We start from the raw sequence: 21,601 nt of genomic DNA on the forward strand, positions 1-21,601 counted from the left end.
AAGAAGCTACAAGGTCTCTCTGACCTTCTCCCCACCCCTCCTGTCTCTCAATCCTTTCCGTCTCCCAAAGCACAGGATGAAGTTGTTTTCAGAAGTTCCTTATCTGCCTAAAGTCCAAACCTGCCAAAGAATACAATTATCTTTAGTCTCTACCCTGAGTTTTCATTAAATGAACTAATATCACAGGGAGAAACACAAGCCTGTCAACAAACCTAGATAGATTTTGTCACAAACCACTGCCTACTCTGCAGCCCTAACAGACATTGTCCCAGGCCCTGGCATGTTCTTCAAGCCCATTGAATTCCCCTACAAATCATTTATTATATCCCTAAAAACACTTCTCAAGCTCCCATTTCCCTAGGAAGTAGAATAAACATCTATGTCCAATTGCAGTATTGGGTGACCACTCTATCCACCCCCCTCTGCAGTGTACACGTTAATAATTTCATATGCCTTTTATTAATTCTGGTCATTAATTTAACCTTTTTCTTCTTTGGGGCCCACGTTGAAACCTCTATTTTCAACTTCTCTTCCAGTTAGGTGTGGCCTTTTAGCTAAGTTCCTGCCAATGGAACATAAATACAAGTAAAGATTGACATTTCCAGGCCTGGGACATAATAACTTTCCACGAAGGATTTTTCCATGTTCTTTCCCCTTGCAGGGCAAATGTAGAAGCCACATTTAGGATGGCTAAGCCACAAAGACAGAGGGCATCTAGGTTCCAGAACCACTGCTAGAAGAAAGAGGGACCTGCTGATCTAGAATACCCTTTTTGAACCTCATATCCACAGAAAATAAACTTGTATTTATCTTAACTAATATGCTCTGCACCAAAGAAGGGTCTAGATTCTTAATTTCTAAAAGGAAATGCATTCACTTGTTGCTGGATGAATCTTCAGGTCAAAACACTTCATCTGTAAAAGAAACATAAGATTTCATGCAGAGAAACAAAGCAAAATGTGGACTTCTTAAGAGTTAACCAGAGGAGAGGAAGCTATATTCACATCTATCAGCAGTAGAACTTCTGTCCACAGCCTAGTGATCTTTCAAATGTGGATGTGACCATAAGGATGAGGTAGTTTCATTGGATATGTTGCCTCTTGGGTCCTCCATTAGAAAAGCATAAGGAGGGTTGGATGCGGTGACTCACACCTATAATTGCAGCACTTTGGGATGCTGAGGCAGGAGGATCACTTGAGCCCAGGAGTTCAAGACCAGCCTGGGTAATATAACGAGTCCTCATCTCTATATTTAAAGAAAAAAAAATTAAATAAAATCAGTAAGGCGGCCGGGGGTGATGGCTCATGCCTGTAATCCAACACTTTGGGAGAGAGAGGTGGGAAGATTGCTTGAGGCAAGGAGTTTGAGACTTCAGTGAGCTAGGATCATGCCACTGCAGTCCAGCCTGGATAACAGAGCAAGACTGTCTCAAAGAAAAAAAAAAAGAAAAAGGAAAGAAAAGAAAAGAGAAAAGAAAAATAAGAAAAGAAAAGCTCAAGGAGAAAACAGAGACTCTATAATATTGACATTGCTCCCCAAAAGTCTCGTAGAATAATCTGGGTAAATTTTGTAAGACACCAGACATGTCTTTTTTCCTCTAACTGCACTTAACCAAAAAAGTGAAAGTAATTGATAGTCCATTTTTGACAGTTATAATCATAAATAAAATCCCTGGATCTCATATCGGACAATAGTCTCACTCAATATGAAGGATTAAGAAGAAATGTGATCTCTCAATTTTTTGTCAAGGTTTATCTAGGGCTCAAAATCAGTAGCTGGGAACATGTATCATCTTCATCATAATTTAATTTTGTTTTATTATGGATTCGGCCATCACATTATAACCATTATAGAAATTTTAATGTGGAGTTCTGTTGCTAGTAGGAGCAGTTTTCTTTGTACTTTGGAGCTCATCTGTAGATATCTAGTATAATGAAATCTCAGAAAATGTTACAGCATATAAAGCCTTGTAAAGATTACATTAGTTTCTTTCATGTGAAAAGTAAAATGATAGCAATTTTGCAGATCTCTTATTTTTTATTTTCAATAAATTATCATATAATAATACTCTTTCCTTAACTACTGGTATCCTTGAATAAGGCGAGCAGTCCTCCATGGGGTTAGCACTCATTGCTTATCTTTTCCTGCCCCTGCCTCTTGATTCACTGTCCTAACTGAATGTCCTTGGGTATCTGGAGCAACACGTTTGAAAAATTAAAATGTATGAATCAGGCCAGGTTCAGTGGCTCATGCCTGTAATCCCAGCACGTTGGGAGGCCAAGATGGGGAGATCACCTGAGGTCAGGAGTTCAAGACCAACCTGGCCAACATGGCGAAACCCCATCTCTACTAAAAAAAAAATACAAAACTTAGCCAGGCATGCAGGCACCTGTATTCCCAGCTACTTGGGAGGCTGAGGCAGGGAGAAGTGCTTGAACCTGGGAGGCGGAGGTTACAGTGAGCCGAGATCCTGCCACTGCACTCCAGCCTGGGCAACAGAGTGAGACTCTGTCTCAAAAAAAAAAAAAAAAAAAAAAAAAAGAAGGCGGGGCGCGGTGGCTCACTCCTGTAATCCCAGCACTTTGGGAGGCCAAGGTGGGTGGATCACCTGAGGTCAGGAGTTGGAAACAAGCCTGACTAACATGGCAAAACCCCATCTCTACTAAAGATACAAAAATTAGCTGGACATTGTGGCACATGCCTGTAATCCCAGCTACTCAGGAGGCTGAGGCAGGAGAATCACTTGAACCCGGGAGGCGGAGGTTGCAGAGAGCCGAGATCGTGCCATTGCACTCCAGCCTGGGCAACAAGAACGAAACTCCATCTCAAAAAAAAAAAAGTATAAATCAGTACTGAGTTACCTGGAAATTCCAGCTTAAGAAAAACAAAGACCCTGGTTTTATGTAGTTGGCTATCAGAACAATGTCCATAGCCCAAATATGCACCCAACTCAGGATCCATGAATCAATGTTTCTTCTCTCTGGTATGATCTTCCTACAGCTGTATAAAGAAAGAACTCACTCTCTTCTCTGCTCAGTCTTGTCAGGACCAAGAAAAATCTTCGCCTTCACCCTCTGAAGTTTTTCTCAAAAATCAATTAACAAAAAACAGATTAATAGGAGAGAAAGGCACACAAGTTTATTAACATGCAGGAGGGAGAACCACAGAGTAATTACCCCAACCCCAGCAGGGGGTACAGAAGCTTAAATGCCATCTTTAGGTTAAAGAATGGGGACTCAGAGCATGGCCAAAAACAGGTTAGGGTGGTCAATCATGCAAGACAGGTTATGGGAGGGCTTTGCTAACAAAGGTGGTCTTGTTATGTAGATGAAAACTCATAGGTAACAGCCCTCAAGAAGAATACATATATAGTAAATGTTTCTTTCAGACCTTTAAAGGTGTCAGACTCAGACTTTTTTTTTTTTTTTTTTTTTTGAGAGGGAGTCTCGCGCTGTTGCACAGGCTGGAGTGCAATGGCACAATCTCGGCTCACTGCAACCTCCGCCTCCTGGGTTCAAGCAATTCTCCTGCCTCAGCCGCCTGACTAGCGGGGATTACAGACGCCCACCACCATGCCCAGCTAATTTTTGTGTGTTTAGTAGAGACGGGATTTCACTACATTGGCCCAGGCTGGTCTCTAACTCCTGACCTCAAATCTGCCTGCCTCGGCCTCCCAAAATGCTGGGATTACAGGCGTGAGCCACTGTGCCCAGCCTGGTGTCAGACACTTAATCTTTCCTAGATTGGACAAGGTAAAGCCTCAGAAAAAAACCCTGGCAGCACCAAAGCAGGTTTTCTCTACAGATGCACATCTCCACAAAAGGCAGCTCTGCAGGGCAACTTCTGTTTGCAGACCCTCCAAAGAGCCATCTCAAAATATGTCAAAGAAGTATACTTGGGGATGAAATAGTTGATTTCCTTCAGCCTTGTTGGCCTAAAAGAAAGATGCAGAGGCACAAATCATAACTTAAAGAATTTATGGCCGGGCGCGGTGGCTAACGCCTGTAATCCCAGCACTTTGGGAGGCCAAGGAGGGTGGATCACGAGGTCAGGAGATGGAGACCATTCTGGCCAACATGGTGAAACCCCGTCTCTACTAAAAATACAAAAATTAGCCAGGCATGGGGGCATGCGCCTGTAGTCCCAGCTACTCAGGAGGCTAAGGCAGGAGAATCACTTGAACCCAGGAGGCAGAGGTGGCAGTGAGCCGAGATCGCACCACTGCACACCAGCCTGGGTGACAGAGCAAGACTCCGTCTCAAAAAAAAAAAGAATTGGCGCCGGGAACGGTGGCTCATGCCTGTAATCCCAGCACTTTGGGAGGCCGAGGCGGGAGGATCACAAGGTCAGGAGATGGTCATCCTGGCTAACATGGTGAAACCCTGTCTCTACTAAAAATACCAAAAAATTAGCCGGGCATGGTGGCGGGCACTGTAGTCCCAGCTACTGTGGAGGCTGAGGCAGAACGGCGTGAACCCAGTGAGCCAAGATCACACCAGCCTGGGTGACAGAGCAAGACTCTGTCTCAAAAAAAAAATAGAATTTACTTGAGCCAAAGTCAGCACAGCAGCTCAGAAATCTCAGGCCCAAGTAATCTTGGATATGAGCTCCACTGGCCTTTGTTAAAAATAGGTTTTTAAAGGCAAAAAAGGGGGGACAGAAGGTGGGCTGATACAAAATTTTTTGTCAGGAATTTTCCTTGGTTTACAGAAATAGCATTAATTAGTTATTGGCTATACATTGTAAAGCTACAGGGTGTGGGTTACAGTGTGGGATGTGGCATTATTAGATAAACTTATAGCTATTTATAACAATAACAAGCAGTATCTAGAGATGAATACATAGCTCAAAGAGGGGAGTAGGTTGTGATTGCTGTCTCATTTTAATGTTACTGTGGGCCTGATAATTTAAAATGACTCCCATTCCTCAGATGAAAGTTATTTTCTTGGCCTGGTGTGGTACCTCAGGTCTGGTAGCCCCAGCACTTTTGGAGGCCAAAGTGAGAAGATCCCTTGAGCACAAGAGTTTGAGACTTGCCTGAGCAACATAGTGAAGCCTCCTCTGTACAAAAAAAAAAAAAAAAAAAAGTTATTTTCTTTTCCCAGTCTTATCTCAGTTGTGAGTTCTTCCCCATCCACCCTTTTTAAAATTACAGCTGTCTACCACATTCCCTCCTGTCCTCTGGCAGTCATTCCCTTTATCCATTCTAACTTTTCTACATCTTTTTTATATAAGAATATACTAAACTCTTTTTTTTTTTTTTTTTTTTTTTGAGACAGAGTCTCACTCTGTCGCCCAGGCTGGAGGGCAGTGGTATGATCTTGGCTCACTGCAACCTCCACCTCCCAGGTACAAACGATTCTCATGCCTCAGCCTTCAGAGCAGCTGGGACTACAGGCACGTGCAACCATGCATGGCTAATTTTTTGGTATTTTTTAAGTAGAGATGGAGTTTCGCCATGTTGGCCAAACTGGTCTCGAACTCCTGACCTCAAGTGATCTGCCCACCTGGGCCTCACAGGCCATAGACTTTGTGTAACTTGTGTTTCTTTCTCCCAGATGCATCTTCAACCTTGGCAAAAATAAACCTGTGAATCAGTGGAGATCTGCTCAGTCACTTTTTGGTTTACACTATTGGGGAGAACAAAAGAAGTACAGAAAAGAGCTTTCACTCTTATGGGCCTGGTGATGCACCAGAAGATTCTATAAAGCAAGCTTTACTAACTACCCTTTATCTATTTGTTTGCTTTCCCCAACATTGCCGCCCCTCGACACTCAAAGCACTTCTCCTTCGTCTTCTAAATTATCTAAAAATTTACTGTTCTTTGTTGAAGACACTACACAAAAGCTGGAATTCAAAGCCACCTCAATGTGTACTCATTCCCTAGGTGTCATTCATGTATATGTAATATATATGTTAATACACTTCTGCTTGTTTTTCATTTGTGAATCTGTCTTTTGTTACATGGGTTTGTTTCAACTAAGAACCTGTGTGAGAGGTGGGAGTTGAAGGGAAAATTATTCTGCCCTTTCTCCACCTTCATCTCCTGTTGTCCCCTGCTCATTCCCCATAGTCACCATGGTGCCTCAGCAGTCTCCCTCCTCTTCTCCCTGAACACATCCGCACAGGTTGCTTCCTCGCCTCTTTCAGCTCTTTGCTGAAATATTGTCTTCTTAGTGGGGTCTTCATTGGTTGCCTTATCTAAATTTCAGCTTCCCATGACACTCCTTAGTCTTGCTTTATTTTTTTTTCCTTCTCACCATCTAACATATTACATAAACATATCTAGTTTATTTTCTGTCTATTCCAGACTCAAATGTAAATTCCATGAAAGCAAAAATTTTGTGTTTTGTTCTCTGGGTGTATTTCCAATGCACAGACCAGCATCTGGTACATTGTAAATTCTCAACCAGTGTTGTTTGCAGTAAATAAAAATCAATGTTGAAGAAATATGTCACCCAAAATGGATCATATTAAATTTTTAAAAAAGAAATACTATTTGTTATAAAAGTAATGATGGCATCATAATTTATTTTTGTTTTTATTTTTGAGATGGAGTCTCGCTCTGTCACCAGGCTGGAGTGTAATGGCATGATCTCAGCTCACTACAACCTCCGCCTCCCAGGTTCAAGAGATTTTCCTACCTCAGCCTCCCCAGTAGCTGGGATTACAGGCGTGCACCACCAGGCCCGGTCCAGCTAATTTTTATATTTTTAGTAGAGATGGGGTTTCACCAAGTTGGCCAGGTTTGTCAAGAACTAACCTCATGTGATCCTCCCACATCGGCCTCCCAAAGTGCTGGGATTACAGGAGTGAGCCAAGGCACCTGGTCCATAATAAGGTGTTAAATAGCAGATAACATATATAAAATAGATGAAATGATATTGAAATTGTCATTGCAAAATTGTAACTGAGACAAAGAGATCTGACCTAACCAACTCCATCTTGCTTCTAACCTTCAAGCTGTCCTTGTTCATTCCTGGGTGTAGGCTGAATTACCTTTGGGAGGAACTTAGTTTATAGTTTAAAACTAATATGATAACAGCCCTTTCCCAAAACAAACCTCCTTGCCTGGGGACTAGACTGCCTTTGTAGGACTAACAAATTACTCACAAGATTAGAAATTATGGTTTAGGGGTAGGTCGTAATGGCTCACGCCTGTAATCCCAACATTTTGGGAGGCGAAAGCGGGTGGATCACTTGAGGTCCAGAGTTCGAGACCAGCCTGGCCAATATGATGAAACCTCGTCTCTACTAAAACTACAAAAATTGGCTGGGCATGGTGGCGCACACCTGTAATCCCAGCTGCTTGGGAGGCTGAACAGGAGAATCGCTCGAACCTGGGAGGCAGAGTTTACAGTCTCCATCCTGGGCAACGCAGTGAGACTGTCTCAAAGAAAAAAAAAACACACACACATTATGGTTTAGGAGTCCTGCAGCTGGAACCTACAAGATTCTGACCCCACGTAAACTGCTCCTAAGATCAGTGCTTGAGATATTTTGCAGACCTGATGGATCAGTTGGCCCCACCCAGATTGGTAAACTGACTCATCCGATCTTGTGGCCTCCACCCAGAAACTGACTCAGCCCAAGGAGACACCTTCAGCTCCCTATAATGACATCTCTGACCTGACCAATCAGGACTCCTGGTTCATCGGCTTCCCCCCATCTGGAATGCTGGGGAGACTGATTTGAGTAACAATAAAACTAGGGTCTCCCGCACAGCTGGCTCGGCGTGAATTACTTTCTCTATTGCAATTCCCTGCCTAGATAAATCAGCTTTGTCTAGGCAGTGGGCAAGGTGAACCCATTAGGCAGTTTCATTATTTGCTTTACAAAAATCAATAGATAAAACACTTAGCCAATGTTGTTATTGAAGCTGGATGAGAGGAACATAGGTTTTATTAAACTATTATCTCCTTTCCCATATATTCTGGAATGTCAAATAAGTTTTTTAAATAAAAGCAATATGTGAAAAAAAATGACAAGTTGCTAAATTAATAAAGATCATAAAGAAGGATCTGCTGAATACCCAAACAGGGCCTTGTGCTAATCTGTAAAGGAAGGGTTCTATATGAAAACATATCTTGGTTGTATGCCAAGCAGCCCAGGATGGTATGTGTTCCTCCTTGTAACATCCCTAAAAACCTGATACTTCCAGTCACTGAAAGGACCTCGGTGGTTCAAAAAAACAAAAAACAAAACAAAACAAAAAAGAAAAAACTTACATTAGTGTCGCCCTAAGAAATTCTTATAAAAGCCAGGTGTTGAAAGATAGTCAAGCAAGCCAGAAAGTCTTTAGAGACCAGTATATTCTCTCTGAAGGCAAACTACAAGGAAACTGATTCAATTAGAAAACTGCTAAGCCTAGAGTCAAACCAGAGCTAATAAGAGTATTAAAATTTATGTAGCAAGGAGTCTCAGCCCCAGCTGTTTGTTAGAAGCACCTGAATTTTAATAATTACCATTCCCTGGGCCCACTCTAGATTGCTATTAGTCTCATTGAACCCCAGGTAAAGATTTTTCTAAAGCCTTCCCATGTGACTGTAATGTTACATTGAGAAAACTGATCTGTAAAGAAATCAAACTATTTTAGGGGATTTTTCTGTGCACTTGCTTTAGAGAACATTTCATAGAATATTTCATTCTGTAACATAAATAAACATGCATTTTGCAAAAGCTCACTCCTTGTAAGAGTTCACAGGCAGGATGCCTTTACTGATGAGACCAAAACCAACAACCTAGGCTTCCTAAATCGGTGTTCATGAGAATCATCTGAGGTATATGCAGATTGACTCCAGCCCTAGATGGGGATTGAAACAAGCTCCCATGTAATGCCCTGGGAGCTTCTAACAAGTTCCCACGTAATGCCCATGCTGCCAGTAATGTAGAGGCCAATCTGGCTTTCGTTTCTGCTGCCAATTTCTAATATTGAATTAACTATCAGCCAAAAATGGATCATTTCACAGAAAAACCAAGAACTGTTTAAAAAAAGGGGGGATTGTGGAAATAGCTGCTTCAGACACGAAAAAGCAGCAACCAAGGATACCCCTACCTACTCTCAACTGCCAATGCTCATACCTGTAAAGTTTTAAAAGGGATTAGCCAGAAATACACAACGAAAAAAAATCCCATCTATAATGGGTGTTAAGTAGACAACGCGACTAACGCTTGAGACAATGTATATAAACGCCCCCCGGTGGCCCCTTCCACTACCAAATCTAAGCACCAAACCCCTAAAAGCCAGTTTAGAAAAGGACGCTGACAATCTGGCACTTTCGGGAAAAAGCACGGGAACAAATATAGCAAGCTTACCATTAACTTTAGCCAATCAAATGAGGACTTAAGTACTAAAACCAATGTTTAGTTTCAAAGATTTGATTAGTTAGTCACAGCTATTTTCGGGTGAAAGTAGGCGGCTCTTAAAAGAGCCTTTTTAAATTGGATAGAATTACTGCCCGGAAACCTCTACGCTCTCTCCCCACGAATGCGGCGAGCGAGCTGAATGTCCTTGGGCATGATAGTCACTCGCTTAGCATGGATGGCACACAGGTTGGTATCCTCAAAGAGCCCCACCAAGTAGGCCTCGCAAGCCTCCTGCAGGGCCATCACCGCGGAACTCTGAAAGCGCAGATCTGTCTTGAAGTCCTGAGCGATTTCTCGCACCAGGCGTTGGAAAGGCAACTTTCGGATCAGCAGCTCAGTCGACTTCTGATAGCGGCGAATCTCGCGCAGAGCCACGGTGCCGGGACGGTAGCGATGAGGTTTCTTCACGCCGCCGGTGGCCGGCGCACTTTTCCGAGCCGCCTTAGTGGCCAGCTGCTTGCGCGGCGCTTTGCCACCGGTGGACTTGCGTGCAGTCTGCTTGGTGCGGGCCATCTCAGACTACCTGAAAGAAAAACTCAGCCACTTGGCAGAGTGGAAACTGCCCTTATATATACTCAGAAACATTCTAATTGGCCTTGTTGATTTTCAAAAGTCCCGCGCAACAAAACCATTGGCTGAAGAGTCCAACGATGTGATTGGTGAATTACTGGAAAATCTGATTGGATGAATCACTTCATTTTTGAATCCTCTCTTCTCGGTTAGTCTGCGATCCAAGAACGTTAACTTCTTAAAGTTCTAATTCTGCGCTTCTCAAGCTGTAGTCCGTAAACGACTACTTTAAGACTTTGGAAGACGCTAATTCTCATTCAGTAGATGTGTTGTGGGGCCAGATTCGGAGGACCACGTTTTGAGAAGTTTATCTTGTGCCGTTTTCTTGAGTCACCTGGACTGCTGCTAGCTAGAAACCTTTGACCATTATAAGGCAGGATTCCTGGGTGATGTACCTGGGAAATCACGAGCCAAGAAGTCACCGACATACAACAGTGAGCAACAAATGTTAACTGAATTCTATTTTGTCCCAAATGGTGTTTTGCTTCGGTTGAGAATTTTTAAAGCACAGGCTAATTTTAGGTTTTCCAACGACTCTTATCATTTACTTTTCGTTGGGTCCTATTGATGATATTCCAGGATACCACCCCCCCCAGCCTCTTCTTCAGGATAACTTGAACACTGCAGTGGCCCTGTCCATCTAAACTTTACAAGGTTTTGTAAACGTTACTGAACTTGCTTCTTCCCGACTACATTAAAGCACTTACTTGAGATATTAAACATTTTCTCATTAGTCCTGTTTGCCTAGTCAGTCACTTGTATAGACAGGGCAACAGCACGGCCTGAATATTGGGCAGGACACCGCCCTGCGCGATAGTAACTTTGCCCAACAGCTTGTTGAGCTTCTCGTCGTGGATGGCGAGCTGCAGGCGTCGGGGGATGACGCGGGTCTTCTTGTCTCGGGCCGCGTTGCCCGCCAACTCCAGGATCTTGGCGGTCAGGTACTCCAGCACCGCCTCCAGGTACACCGGCGCACCGGCCCGGACCGGCTTGGCGTAGTTGCCCTTGCGGAGGAGGCGGTGCACTCGGCCCACAGAAAACTGGAGACCAGCCCTGGAAGAGTGCGTTTTAGCCTTGGCGCGAGCTTTGCTGCCCTGCATTCCACATCCAGACGCAGTGAAGTATTTAAATACTTGTTTAGAAGAAGGCAAGTGATTGATTCTAGTAAAACGCAAGCAGCTAAACTCTTATAATCTATATTCGGCAAAGTAGACTGTGCTATCTCCTCAACACAGATTTCAGCCAATCGAAAAGCAGGTGTTTAAAAAAATTTAAGAAAAAAAAAAAACACTTCTGACTTACATACTTATAGTTGAAAGGTCAAATTATGCAAGGTTGAGCTTCTGGGAGAGCCAATGAGATTTAGGAGTTCAGAAATGGCCTATCGTATATTCAGACACTAAAAGAACCAATCAGAAACCGAAACTCAGCCAGCCTCATTTGCATATACACGAAATAAATAATGAGGGCGTTTGGGTTCACCAGCATTTTCCTATGGTCATTTGACGGTATCACTTCGGCTGCGAACATGCCTGAACCAGCTAAGTCAGCTCCCGCCCCGAAGAAGGGCTCCAAGAAGGCGGTGACCAAGGCACAGAAGAAGGATGGCAAGAAGCGCAAGCGCAGCCGCAAGGAGAGCTATTCCGTGTACGTGTACAAGGTGCTGAAGCAGGTCCACCCCGACACCGGCATCTCGTCCAAGGCTATGGGGATTATGAACTCCTTCGTCAACGACATTTTCGAGCGCATTGCAGGCGAGGCTTCCCGCCTGGCGCATTATAACAAGCGCTCGACCATCACTTCCAGGGAGATCCAAACGGCTGTGCGCCTGCTGCTACCCGGGGAGCTGGCCAAACACGCGGTGTCGGAGGGCACCAAGGCGGTCACCAAGTACACCAGCTCCAAGTAAACTAGTTACCTGGGTAAAAGCGCCAACGACCCAAAGGCTCTTCTAAGAGCCACCCATGTTGTCATTTAAAGATCTGTAATTTTCCAGACTTGGCATTGGCAAGGTAAAATGGCTAAGCAACACATGGGATACTAAGGGTTTACTAAAACATCCAAGTTCGGCCGGGCGCAGTGGCTCACGCCTGTAATCCCAGTACTTTGGGAGGCCGAGGCGGTCGCGTCACCTGAGGTCAGGAGTTCGAGACCAGCCTCGCCAACATGGTGAAACCCCGTCTCTACTAAAATATACAAAAATTAGCCGGGAGTGGTGGCAGGCAACTTAATCCCAGCTACTTGGGAGGCAGAGGTAGGAGAATCGTTTGAACCCAGGAGGCGGAGGTTGCAGTGAGCCCAGATAGGGCCATTGCACTCAAACCTGGGGTATAAGAGCGAGACATCTCAAAAAAAATCCAGGTTCGTTGTTTTTTCCCCTATAGATTGTAAGCGTCACCAAGGAGTAAGCGCGTATGCAGCTTAATATGACACATTTCACTCAGCAGCTAAGGAAAAATCGTGTTCTAGATTGATCCCCACTTTTCTTCTCCCCGCACACCACCATCTTAAAATTTTGTTTTCGTTTTTAGTTTCACTTTATCATCCTATTGCCCTTGATTTGGAGTAGCCGGGTGGAAATCAAGTTTGGGGTAGTCTTAAATCTAAAATAAGGTCTGAGAAAGCGAAACTCGTCTTTTAGTTCGTTGTTAGCTTGCAAATGGTTGGAGCGGCATATGATGGAGGAAATCACCTCTGTTGGTTGCATTTCTAAACCATGGCAGATCGCTACCAGACGTTTTCATATCCCCCTTGCGAGTCCACTGATTTCTCTACAAATTTTACTGAGTTTATAATTACTGGATTACTTCACGTAGCTATATATATTACCTCTTGGCAAGACCAGGAACTCTACCATCTTCCTAGCTGAACATATTGAGGTTTAAGACAAAGAACAGGCAACAGGATAGCCTGAAGTTGGAGCAAAGAAATGAAAATTCCCGGTGCTACATTCAGACGCTTTGATCTGTAAGCCTTTTTAAGGCTCCAAGGACTGTGTTCTCCCTAAACCTCCTCCTCCGTGTCCTGGAACGACTTTGTCCACAGCTACTCCCTTTCTTGAAAATTCACTTTAAGAGAGGAGGGTTACAAGGAATTAACATTTGTGTGGTAGTCCTTAGAATGCATTATTTCATTCATTGATTTTTTTTTCCTACAGTCAGCTGTGAAATGGAAGCTCCTCTTTTACAGGTGAATGACCTCAAGAATTAAGGTTAAGTAACTAGCCCCTTACACATAAATAAAACTGAGATTTGAATCTACTCTGATTCTAAGGATTACTTCCAACTGTTTGTTAGAGACCATCCCAAGCAGGAGCCTAGTTGCTGTCATAGGAGTCAGGAAATTTAGGCTCAATTGTAATAAAAGAAAACTGGTCAGGAGATACACATATTCTTTGTTGCACAGCAAAGTCCTTACACCAGCAAAAGTTTCTTTTAAAAATAAAATAATATTAATGGTGACCTTTGGGCCCTAAACATCACCTGGCAGCAAGTTTAACTTTTCTGAGCACTGTATTGTGGTGGGGAAAACATGGGCATTGTCAGTGTAAATGTGAGCTCTAAGATCTTATTTTCTATCTATTACCTACATGTCATTATCTGCAAATACCCACATAGCAGCTTACTGTGAACATTAAGTGACCAAAATTTGCTTTAAATTTTTTGTTTTGAGACAGGGTCTCACTTTGTCATCCAGACTGAGGTGTAGTGACACAACCACAGCTCACTGCATTCAACCTCCCTGGCTAGTGTTCCCACCTGTCTCCCAAGGAGCTGGCACTACAGGCACGCACCATCACACCCACTGAATTTTTTTTTTTTTTTTTATGATTTTTGTACAGCCAGGGTCCCACTGTGTTGCCCAGGCTAGTCTCAAAGTAAATTTGTAATGGAATTTGTGAAGAAAATTCTCTAAGCCCCAAATATAACTAAGGCATTCATTTCTTGCTCCCCAAAGCTAATTTTGAATACATTTTAAATTATATATTCATGAAATATTCAAGCATGGATTGAGGGGGACATCACTCAGGAAGTGATATAGTCCTGACTGATTGTTTCAATCCTAAGTTTGGGCAATTTATCTAATTCTTTTGTAAGCACTTCCTTACCTGTTTATTCCAAACAGGAATAATAATTAGTAACTACTGCATGACATTGCTGGAGTGACGAATCAAAGAACACAGCTAAAGCACTTAGGACCGTGTCTGCACAGAGAATGACCCCCTAAATATTAGCTGTGGCTAAGCCTCTGGTTGAAGTGATAGGGAAGGTGCCTTTGGTCCTGCCCACATTTAAAGCCCAGAGTCCTGAGGCCTGGAATAATTAGCATTTGATGTGAAATGGGCTTCTTTGTCTGGCAGTGTAAATAATACTCTTTGAACAGTTCAATCCCATCTTTAAAGCCATTGTTTTCCTCTGAAGCATTTTGAAGACATCCTACTGCCTGTGGCTGTTTGATTTCCCTATCGTTGCTTGCCAGTTCAAGCAACATGTCTCATATTTTCCAGGGACTGTCTCATGCCCTCACTGGAACTAGGGGTGCCTCATTTAATGGTCAGATGTGTTGAGTTGTAAGGAAACCTAGAAATTCACATGAGAAGTGCTTAGTACTTTTTTACTCTTTTTTCTTCCCAAGTTTCCTATTAACTTTGCTAACCTTGCTACATTTATTTTCCATCCATTTGTTGACTAGGTTTCCCTCATATACCTCCAAATCACAGCCCTGTTTTCAGATGAACTTCTGCAGCTTGATAAGTATGTTCTTTAATTGGAACATAGGAAATTGGCTGGCTAATGAGGGCCACACATTCCTGAATCCATTGTATCCCTGAGACATAGGTCACTTCAAAGGAAACTGATTGGTATAAATTCCTGGCCTGAAAAGCTGAAGAACACCACCTCACCACTAGAGAAGTAACATCATTTTTAGGCTCTGATTTGAGTAGCTGCTACTATTGTATTTGTCACTCCTGCGGTAAATAATTTCTGAAAAGAACCAAGAAGTTACTATCTCCCATCTACCCTCAGCAGTGTGTATCTTGATGGCATTCAGAACATACTATCTCAAAATATGGCCCCTTGACATACCGAATATTTTAAGGTGAAAGAATATGAGAAGCATCGTGGGCAGGAAGATCTGATTTTTCCCAACTCTTCTCCCCTGAAACAGGTCATAGGACCCTCATATGAGTCCTAGAGAGTCTGAGAGAAATCTGAACAAAAAGACCTTGCTAGGTTTCTGTTTTACCCTTAGCTGACAATCTTCTTTTTGTCCTATTATATTTCTGCATGACTCTCCACTCTTCATCAAACCTAGTGTAAAAATACTCAGGTTTACCCCTTCTCCAGGTCTTCATTTCCTTACGAAGCCTCCCATGTCATGTGAAATTTATATTAAATAAATGTTGTATTGTCCATTCTCACACTGCTATAAAGAAATAACTGAGACTGGGTAATTATAAAGAGAAGAGGTTTAATTGGCTCATAAAACCACAGGCTGTACAGGAAGCATAGCAGCTTCTGCTTCTGGAGAGACCTCAGGGAGATTTTACTCATGGCGGAAGGCAAATGGGAAGCAAGGCATCTTACATGGTGGTGCAGAAGCAAGGAGAGAGGTGGAGGTACCATACTCTTTTAAACAACCAGATCACAAAACTCACTATCCCAACAGCTCCAAGGGAGTGGTATTAAACCTTGAGAAACACCCCTGTGATCCAATGACCTCCTACCAGACCCCACCTCCAACACTAGGGATTGCAACTGAATGTGAGATTTGGGTGGGAACACAGATCCAAACCATATCAAATGTATATGCTTTTCTCTCGTTAATCTGTCTTTTGTTACAGGGCCCCAGCCAATGAATTTCAGATGGGTAGAAGGGAAAGCTGTTTTCTTCCCTACAGCACACAGTAGGTGTGGGCTGGCATCTGTGTTCTGTATGTCTGTCTTGCTAGGGTAGAGAAGCAGACATAACACTGAAAAAATGCAGAGAAAAATAATCCCAGAATGAAAATGTTTGAGATGTGTATTCGTTTGCTAGGGCTGCCATAACAAAGTACCACAGACTGAGTGGCTTCAACATTTATTTTTTCACAATTCTGGAGGCTACGACTCTTAAGATTAACCCTGTGGGCAGGGTTCATTTCTTCTGAGGTCTCTCTCCATGGTGTGTCGATAACTGTCTTCTCCCTGTGTCTTCACATTATCTTTTCTCTGTGTGTGTGTCCAGTCTTCTTTACTTATAAGGACACCAGTCAGATTGGATTCAGACCCACCTCAATAACTTCATTTTATATCTTTAACGACCCTAACTCTAAATGCAGTCATATTTTCAAGGACTTCAACATATGCAGCAGGGAGGAGGGTAAATCAGTCTATAACAAGAAGTGCAGTAATTAGTCTTCCAAATACTATATGAACTAAGTATTCCACAGGTGGCTCAAACCCAGCAGGACCAAGACTGGCCTCATTATCCTCATAGCTCTGCTTATCCAAGTTTGAAATTTGGTCCTCATCCTAGATTACCACCATTCATTTTCATCATATATTTAATAATATACAAAATCCTATTCTATTGATTCTATTTTAACATATTTTTGTTTATTGTGGCTAAAAATTGGAAATATGTAGAAGAGCAGGAGTTTCACTAAAAATAGGTTTTATCAGGCCCGGCACAGTAGCTCATGCCTATAATCCCAGCACTTTGGGAGGCCGTGGTAGGCAGATCACTTGAGCCCAGGAGTTTAAGACAGCCTGGGTAACATGGTTAAACCCCATCTCTACAGAAAATACAAAAATTACTCCGGTGTGGTGGTGTGCACCTGTAGTCCCAGCTACTCGAGAGACTGAGGCAGGAGGATCACTTTAGCCAGGGAGGCAGAGGTTGCAGTGAGCCATGATCCCGTTACGGCACTCCAGCCTGAGCAACAGAGAGAGACACTGTCTTAAGAGAAGAAAAAAGACAAAAATGGTTTATGCATAATGAAATACTGTGCAGCTATTAAAACTAACGTCAAAAAAATAAACATAAAATATGCTTGAAGGATAGTACTTTGGGAAAGGTGCCAAATCATATATTCTCATTTATATTAATATATCATATACATGTGTAGTATAGTTAGTTACAGGAAAAAAAACTGACTAGAAGGCTCAATGCCAAAATGTAAACAATTCTGTTGCATTCTTTGGGATGAAAGGATCAGCTCCTCTGGAGAGAACTTTCTCTATTTGGCTGTCTCTAAAACTCCCAATAGTGTGGTTAGGAAAAAGGAAGTTCTCCATTAAGCCCTTTCCTTTTCCAAGTTTCTCTGTCCTGTGTTAAGAAAAATAAAAGTATTTTTTTCTTTTTTCTACTGCCTCCATATTTGCAGGAAAAAAAATTAATTAATTATTGGACACCAACTATGTATACAGTATTATTCTAGGTTTGGTATATAAAAAATTAATAGGATAATTGTAAGATACAATTCCTCACTAAGGAAATTGAAAAACAAGGCAAGAGACAAGTATCCTAACATTACAGGATAGAGTAAGATTAGTGAACCACTTAATAATCCATGTGACTCTATGTTCTTGTTTATAAAATAATGCACTGGTGACCTCAAAGAGGATCAAATGGGAAAGTCAAGCAAAACTTGCAGTATTAGTGTAAGGACCAGAAAAGCATAAGGAATTTTAATGCCAAGCAAGCAACATTTCAAGGCAATGGCTACCTCCAGGGGAAGTAGTGGGAGGATGAGAGATGAGGTCAAAGTTGTTATTTGTAGTATTTGTTATACCTGGTTGGCAACTGGGTTCAAGCATGGTCATCATATTATCCTTTATAACTTGTATGTGGATTTAATACTTTTTTTTTTCAGACGGAGACTTGCTCTGTCATCTAGGCTAGAGTGTAGTCGCAATCTCAGTTCACTACAACCTCCACTTCCTGGGTTCAAGCAATTCTCCCACCTCAGCCTCCAGAGTACCTGGGACTACAGGCACGCACCACCATGCCTGGCTAATTTTTGTGTTTTTGGTAGAGATGGGGTTTCACTATGTTGGCTAAGCTAGTCCCGAACTCCTGACCTCAGGTGATCCACCTGCCTCAGCCTCCCAGAGTGCCAGCATTACAGACATGCACTACAGTACCTGGCCTTACATTTTTTTTTTTTTTTTGATACGGAGTCTCGCTCTGTCACACAGGCTGGAGTGCAGTGGCGCAATCTCAGCTCACTGCAAGCTCCGCCTCCCAGGTTCACACCATTCTCCTGCCTCAGCCTCCCGAGTAGCTGGGACTACAGGCACCCGCCACTGCACCTGGCTAATTTTTTGTTTTTAGTAGAGACGAGGTTTCACCGTGGTCTCGATCTCCTGACCTTGTGATCCGCCCACCTCGACCTCCAAAGTGCTGGGATTACAGGCGTAAGCCACTGCGCCCGGCCTACATTCTTTTATATATATCTAGAATTATAAATTTTAAAGCAAATAAAGAAACAATAATGAACAAATGTATTCACGGAAAAGTCATCTCGCCTTCCATAAAAATACAGAACCTCCATAAATATTGCTGGTATTAGAAATTTGGTTATACAAAAGGCAATCTCCCCTTATACTCAAAGTCTGTAGATGCTCAAAAGACCAGGCACTTTACAAAAATCACTGCTAATATACAAGACTTGCTGTGTAAAGGATAATTCTTGAAATATCTTCCTTTTCTGCCAGAAGGACATAACCTAAAATGTACACTAAAGTATATCATTTTGTCAATTGTAAATTTAGATTTATGTACACTAAAGTATATCATTTTGTCAATTGTAAATTTAGATTTATATTCATTTTATTTATATTCATCTAGGCACTTATTAAGATAAACACATAATTTGAGTCTAATATGCTCAGTGCAAAAACTAGTTTCATGAAAGATGCTAGAATTGTGACATAATCAGAACCAAAGCAGGGAGGGGAGATTTTGTATGGTTCTCTGCTGTCCAGAATAAAGTCTACATTCCTGTCATTGGCCCAACAGGCCTCCAACATCTGGCACCAAGCCGGGAACTATCACTTCTGATACTGACTTGAATTACACTCATCTGACATTCCATATAATATTCCATTCCTGCTTTCCTTTTCATAAGCATATGTTTTCACTCTCCAAATAGACTGCAGGATCCTTAGGAGCAGGGAAAAATATAGTGGGAAGGCCGTGAGGAAGGGAGCAGGATTGTAATGCCAGTGGGGTCACAACCAGCCTCACACAGAGGGTGTTATTTGAAAGAAGTGAGGCAGCAACACTTAAATCTAGAAGCTGAGTTGCCCACACAAAGGGAACTGTCAATATATAGTCCCTGAAAGAGATACATACTTACAGCAAGTTTGAGGCTAGCAGAGCTGCGCGAGGAAGGAAAGGAGTAGTGGGATTTGAGGCCAAAGAGATAACAAGAGCCGGAGTGTGGGGCCTTGCAAGGTACTGAAAGGACTTTGGGTTTTCTTTTTAGCGAAATGAGAGCCATTGGAGGGTTTTCAGCAGAAGAGTGACCTGATTTTATTCACCTTTTATTGGAAATCTGTGGGACAGAACTAGGCAATGAGGGTGCTACAATAATAAAGGGGAGTGTTGGCAGTGGCTTGACCAGAGCAGAAGTGGGAATGAAACAGTTGGATTCTGTTTGTTTTCAAAGAAGAGCTCATAGAACTTACTGATGGATTGTTATGTAGGATGTGAAAGAAAACCACAGAAATGACTCCAACTAAAACAGTAAAATGCCATTCACTAATTTCAAGATGATGGGAGAAGCTGTTTTGCAGAGATAATGAAAGAAATTCTGTTTGAAGCCTATTAAAGTTTGAAGTGCATATTAATTGGACTTTCAAGTTGAGATGTCAAGTAAGTAGCAGGGTCTCTGAGTATGGAATACAAGGCTGTGGGCTAGTGACTTAACGTCTGCAACATCAACATATAGGCAGCATCTCCATAGCAACAAACATCAGTTCAAAATAATCAGACAGATTTTCATCCTCCACGTCCATCTTCTCAGATCCATCAGGAGCCACAGAACTAAGGGAAGAAAAAAGGCAGCATCAAATACAGAGCTTTCAAGCTGAGATCCACAAATACGTTTCAGGAGGCCTGAGAACTCCTGGAATTGCAAGCAAAATATATGGGGAAAGTGGGCACATTTTGAAAAAGGTGTGAATATCTATCACTGGGTCTCCAAAGTAACCCCTTCATGGCTCTAATAGGTTATTTGAATGAAAATTGCAATATGATTGCATACCCTTATTACCAAGGGCATTTTCCCACATTTGTAAAATAGGGATAACTTTTTCTGTTTGTTCCAAAAATTACAGAAACAGAATTACTAAATAAAGCACTTGTAAAACTGTAAATTAGGAATCCAGATGTCGTATGTACAAAGCAAACATTCCTTACTTCCTTAACCCAGGGCCCAGTCCTTGCACTGCTTCTTCTTCATTATCAATCCTCTTTTCCTAAACAGATATCATTTCACCTTCTGGCTTTTTTACCCTCATGGGAGTAAAAACTCAATCTATGTTTCCAGCCCAGACCTCTTTTCTGAAATCCAGATTTATATATCAAACTGTTTACTTCGTGTCTTCCTCTTAGATATGTGTAATAAGCATCTGACACTCTCTCTGGATGTCCAAAACTAAGATATGGAATTCTTTCCAAAACTTGTTCCTTCCGTATTCTTCCCCATTTTAGCAATTGATACCTCCATTTCAGTTGCTGTCAATGAAATCACTGGAATCATCCATAAATTTTCTTTCTCTCATACTCTACACATTCAGTGACTCAGAAACGAACTATCAACCTTCTGTCAAAATAAACAAAGAATCCAACAACTTTTCACAGCCTCTACCACTAATACACTGGTCCAAGCCACTGCCATCTCAACTCCTTTATTTTAGTACCCTCCTAACTGGTCTCTGCTCCTATCCAGGTTCCATCACAGTTTATTCTTCATCAGGCATCCAGACAGCTCATTCTAAAATATAAATCAGATCAACTCAGTCCTCTGCTCAAAACCCTGAGTGGCTCCCACCTCACTAGGAATAAAAGCCAAAGTAGTTACACCGCCCATATAGGAACTGCTCGCCTCCATTTGCCTTTCAGACCTCATCTCCTTTCCTCTGCACCCTTCTCGCCTCCATTTGCCTTTCAGACCTCATCTCCATTCCTCTGCACCTCTTCTGCCCTTTTGCCCAGACACAATAACTGTCTGCTATCTCCAGGCTTTGCTACTTGGTCGTCTATTTGGAATATTCTCTCGTCTTTTTTTCTGCAACCATCGCTCTATCAGTAAAGCTTTCCATGACTCTATCATTTAAAATTATCACGTTCTCGACTGGGCGCGGTGGCTCACACCTGTAATCCCAGCACTTTGGGAGGCCGAGGTGGGCGGATCACATGAGGCAGGAATTCAGGACCAGCCTAACCCCATATGTACTAAAAATACAAAAATTAGCTGCGTGTGGTGGCACATGCTTGTAATCCCAGCTACTCGGGAGGCTGAGACACTAGAATTGCTTGAACCCAAGCGAGGCGGAGGTGGAATGTGCCGAGATCGCGCCACTGCACTGCAGCCTGGGCAACAGAGCAAGACCCTATCTCAAAAAAAATAACTAATTAAACATCACCTCCTCCCTCCACACGTCTTTAGCCT

At 42.5% G+C, this 21,601-nt stretch overlaps 2 protein-coding genes across 2 annotated transcripts; one reads left to right on the forward strand and one right to left on the reverse strand.

Annotated features, from left to right (window-relative positions):
- Positions 1 to 9,888: 9,888 nt before the first annotated feature.
- On the reverse strand, positions 9,889 to 11,048 carry LOC100985121 (histone H2A type 1-H-like). The gene is made up of 2 exons (XM_008959808.6): positions 10,644 to 11,048; positions 9,889 to 10,331 (listed from the first exon to the last, which is right to left on the reverse strand). The coding sequence occupies exon 1, from the start codon at positions 11,034 to 11,036 to the stop codon at positions 10,689 to 10,691; it is 348 nt and encodes a 115-aa protein (XP_008958056.1). The 5' UTR covers positions 11,037 to 11,048; the 3' UTR covers positions 9,889 to 10,331; positions 10,644 to 10,688.
- Positions 11,049 to 11,398: 350 nt separating this feature from the next.
- On the forward strand, positions 11,399 to 12,038 carry LOC100977261 (histone H2B type 1-C/E/F/G/I). The gene has a single exon (XM_003804426.6). It carries the CDS (start codon positions 11,399 to 11,401, stop codon positions 11,843 to 11,845), a length of 447 nt encoding a protein of 148 aa, XP_003804474.2. The 3' UTR covers positions 11,846 to 12,038.
- The last annotated feature ends 9,563 nt before the right edge of the window (positions 12,039 to 21,601 follow it).

Source organism: Pan paniscus, chromosome 5 (assembly GCF_029289425.2).
Source record: "Pan paniscus chromosome 5, NHGRI_mPanPan1-v2.0_pri, whole genome shotgun sequence".
In the NCBI taxonomy this organism is placed as follows: Eukaryota; Metazoa; Chordata; class Mammalia; order Primates; family Hominidae; genus Pan; species Pan paniscus.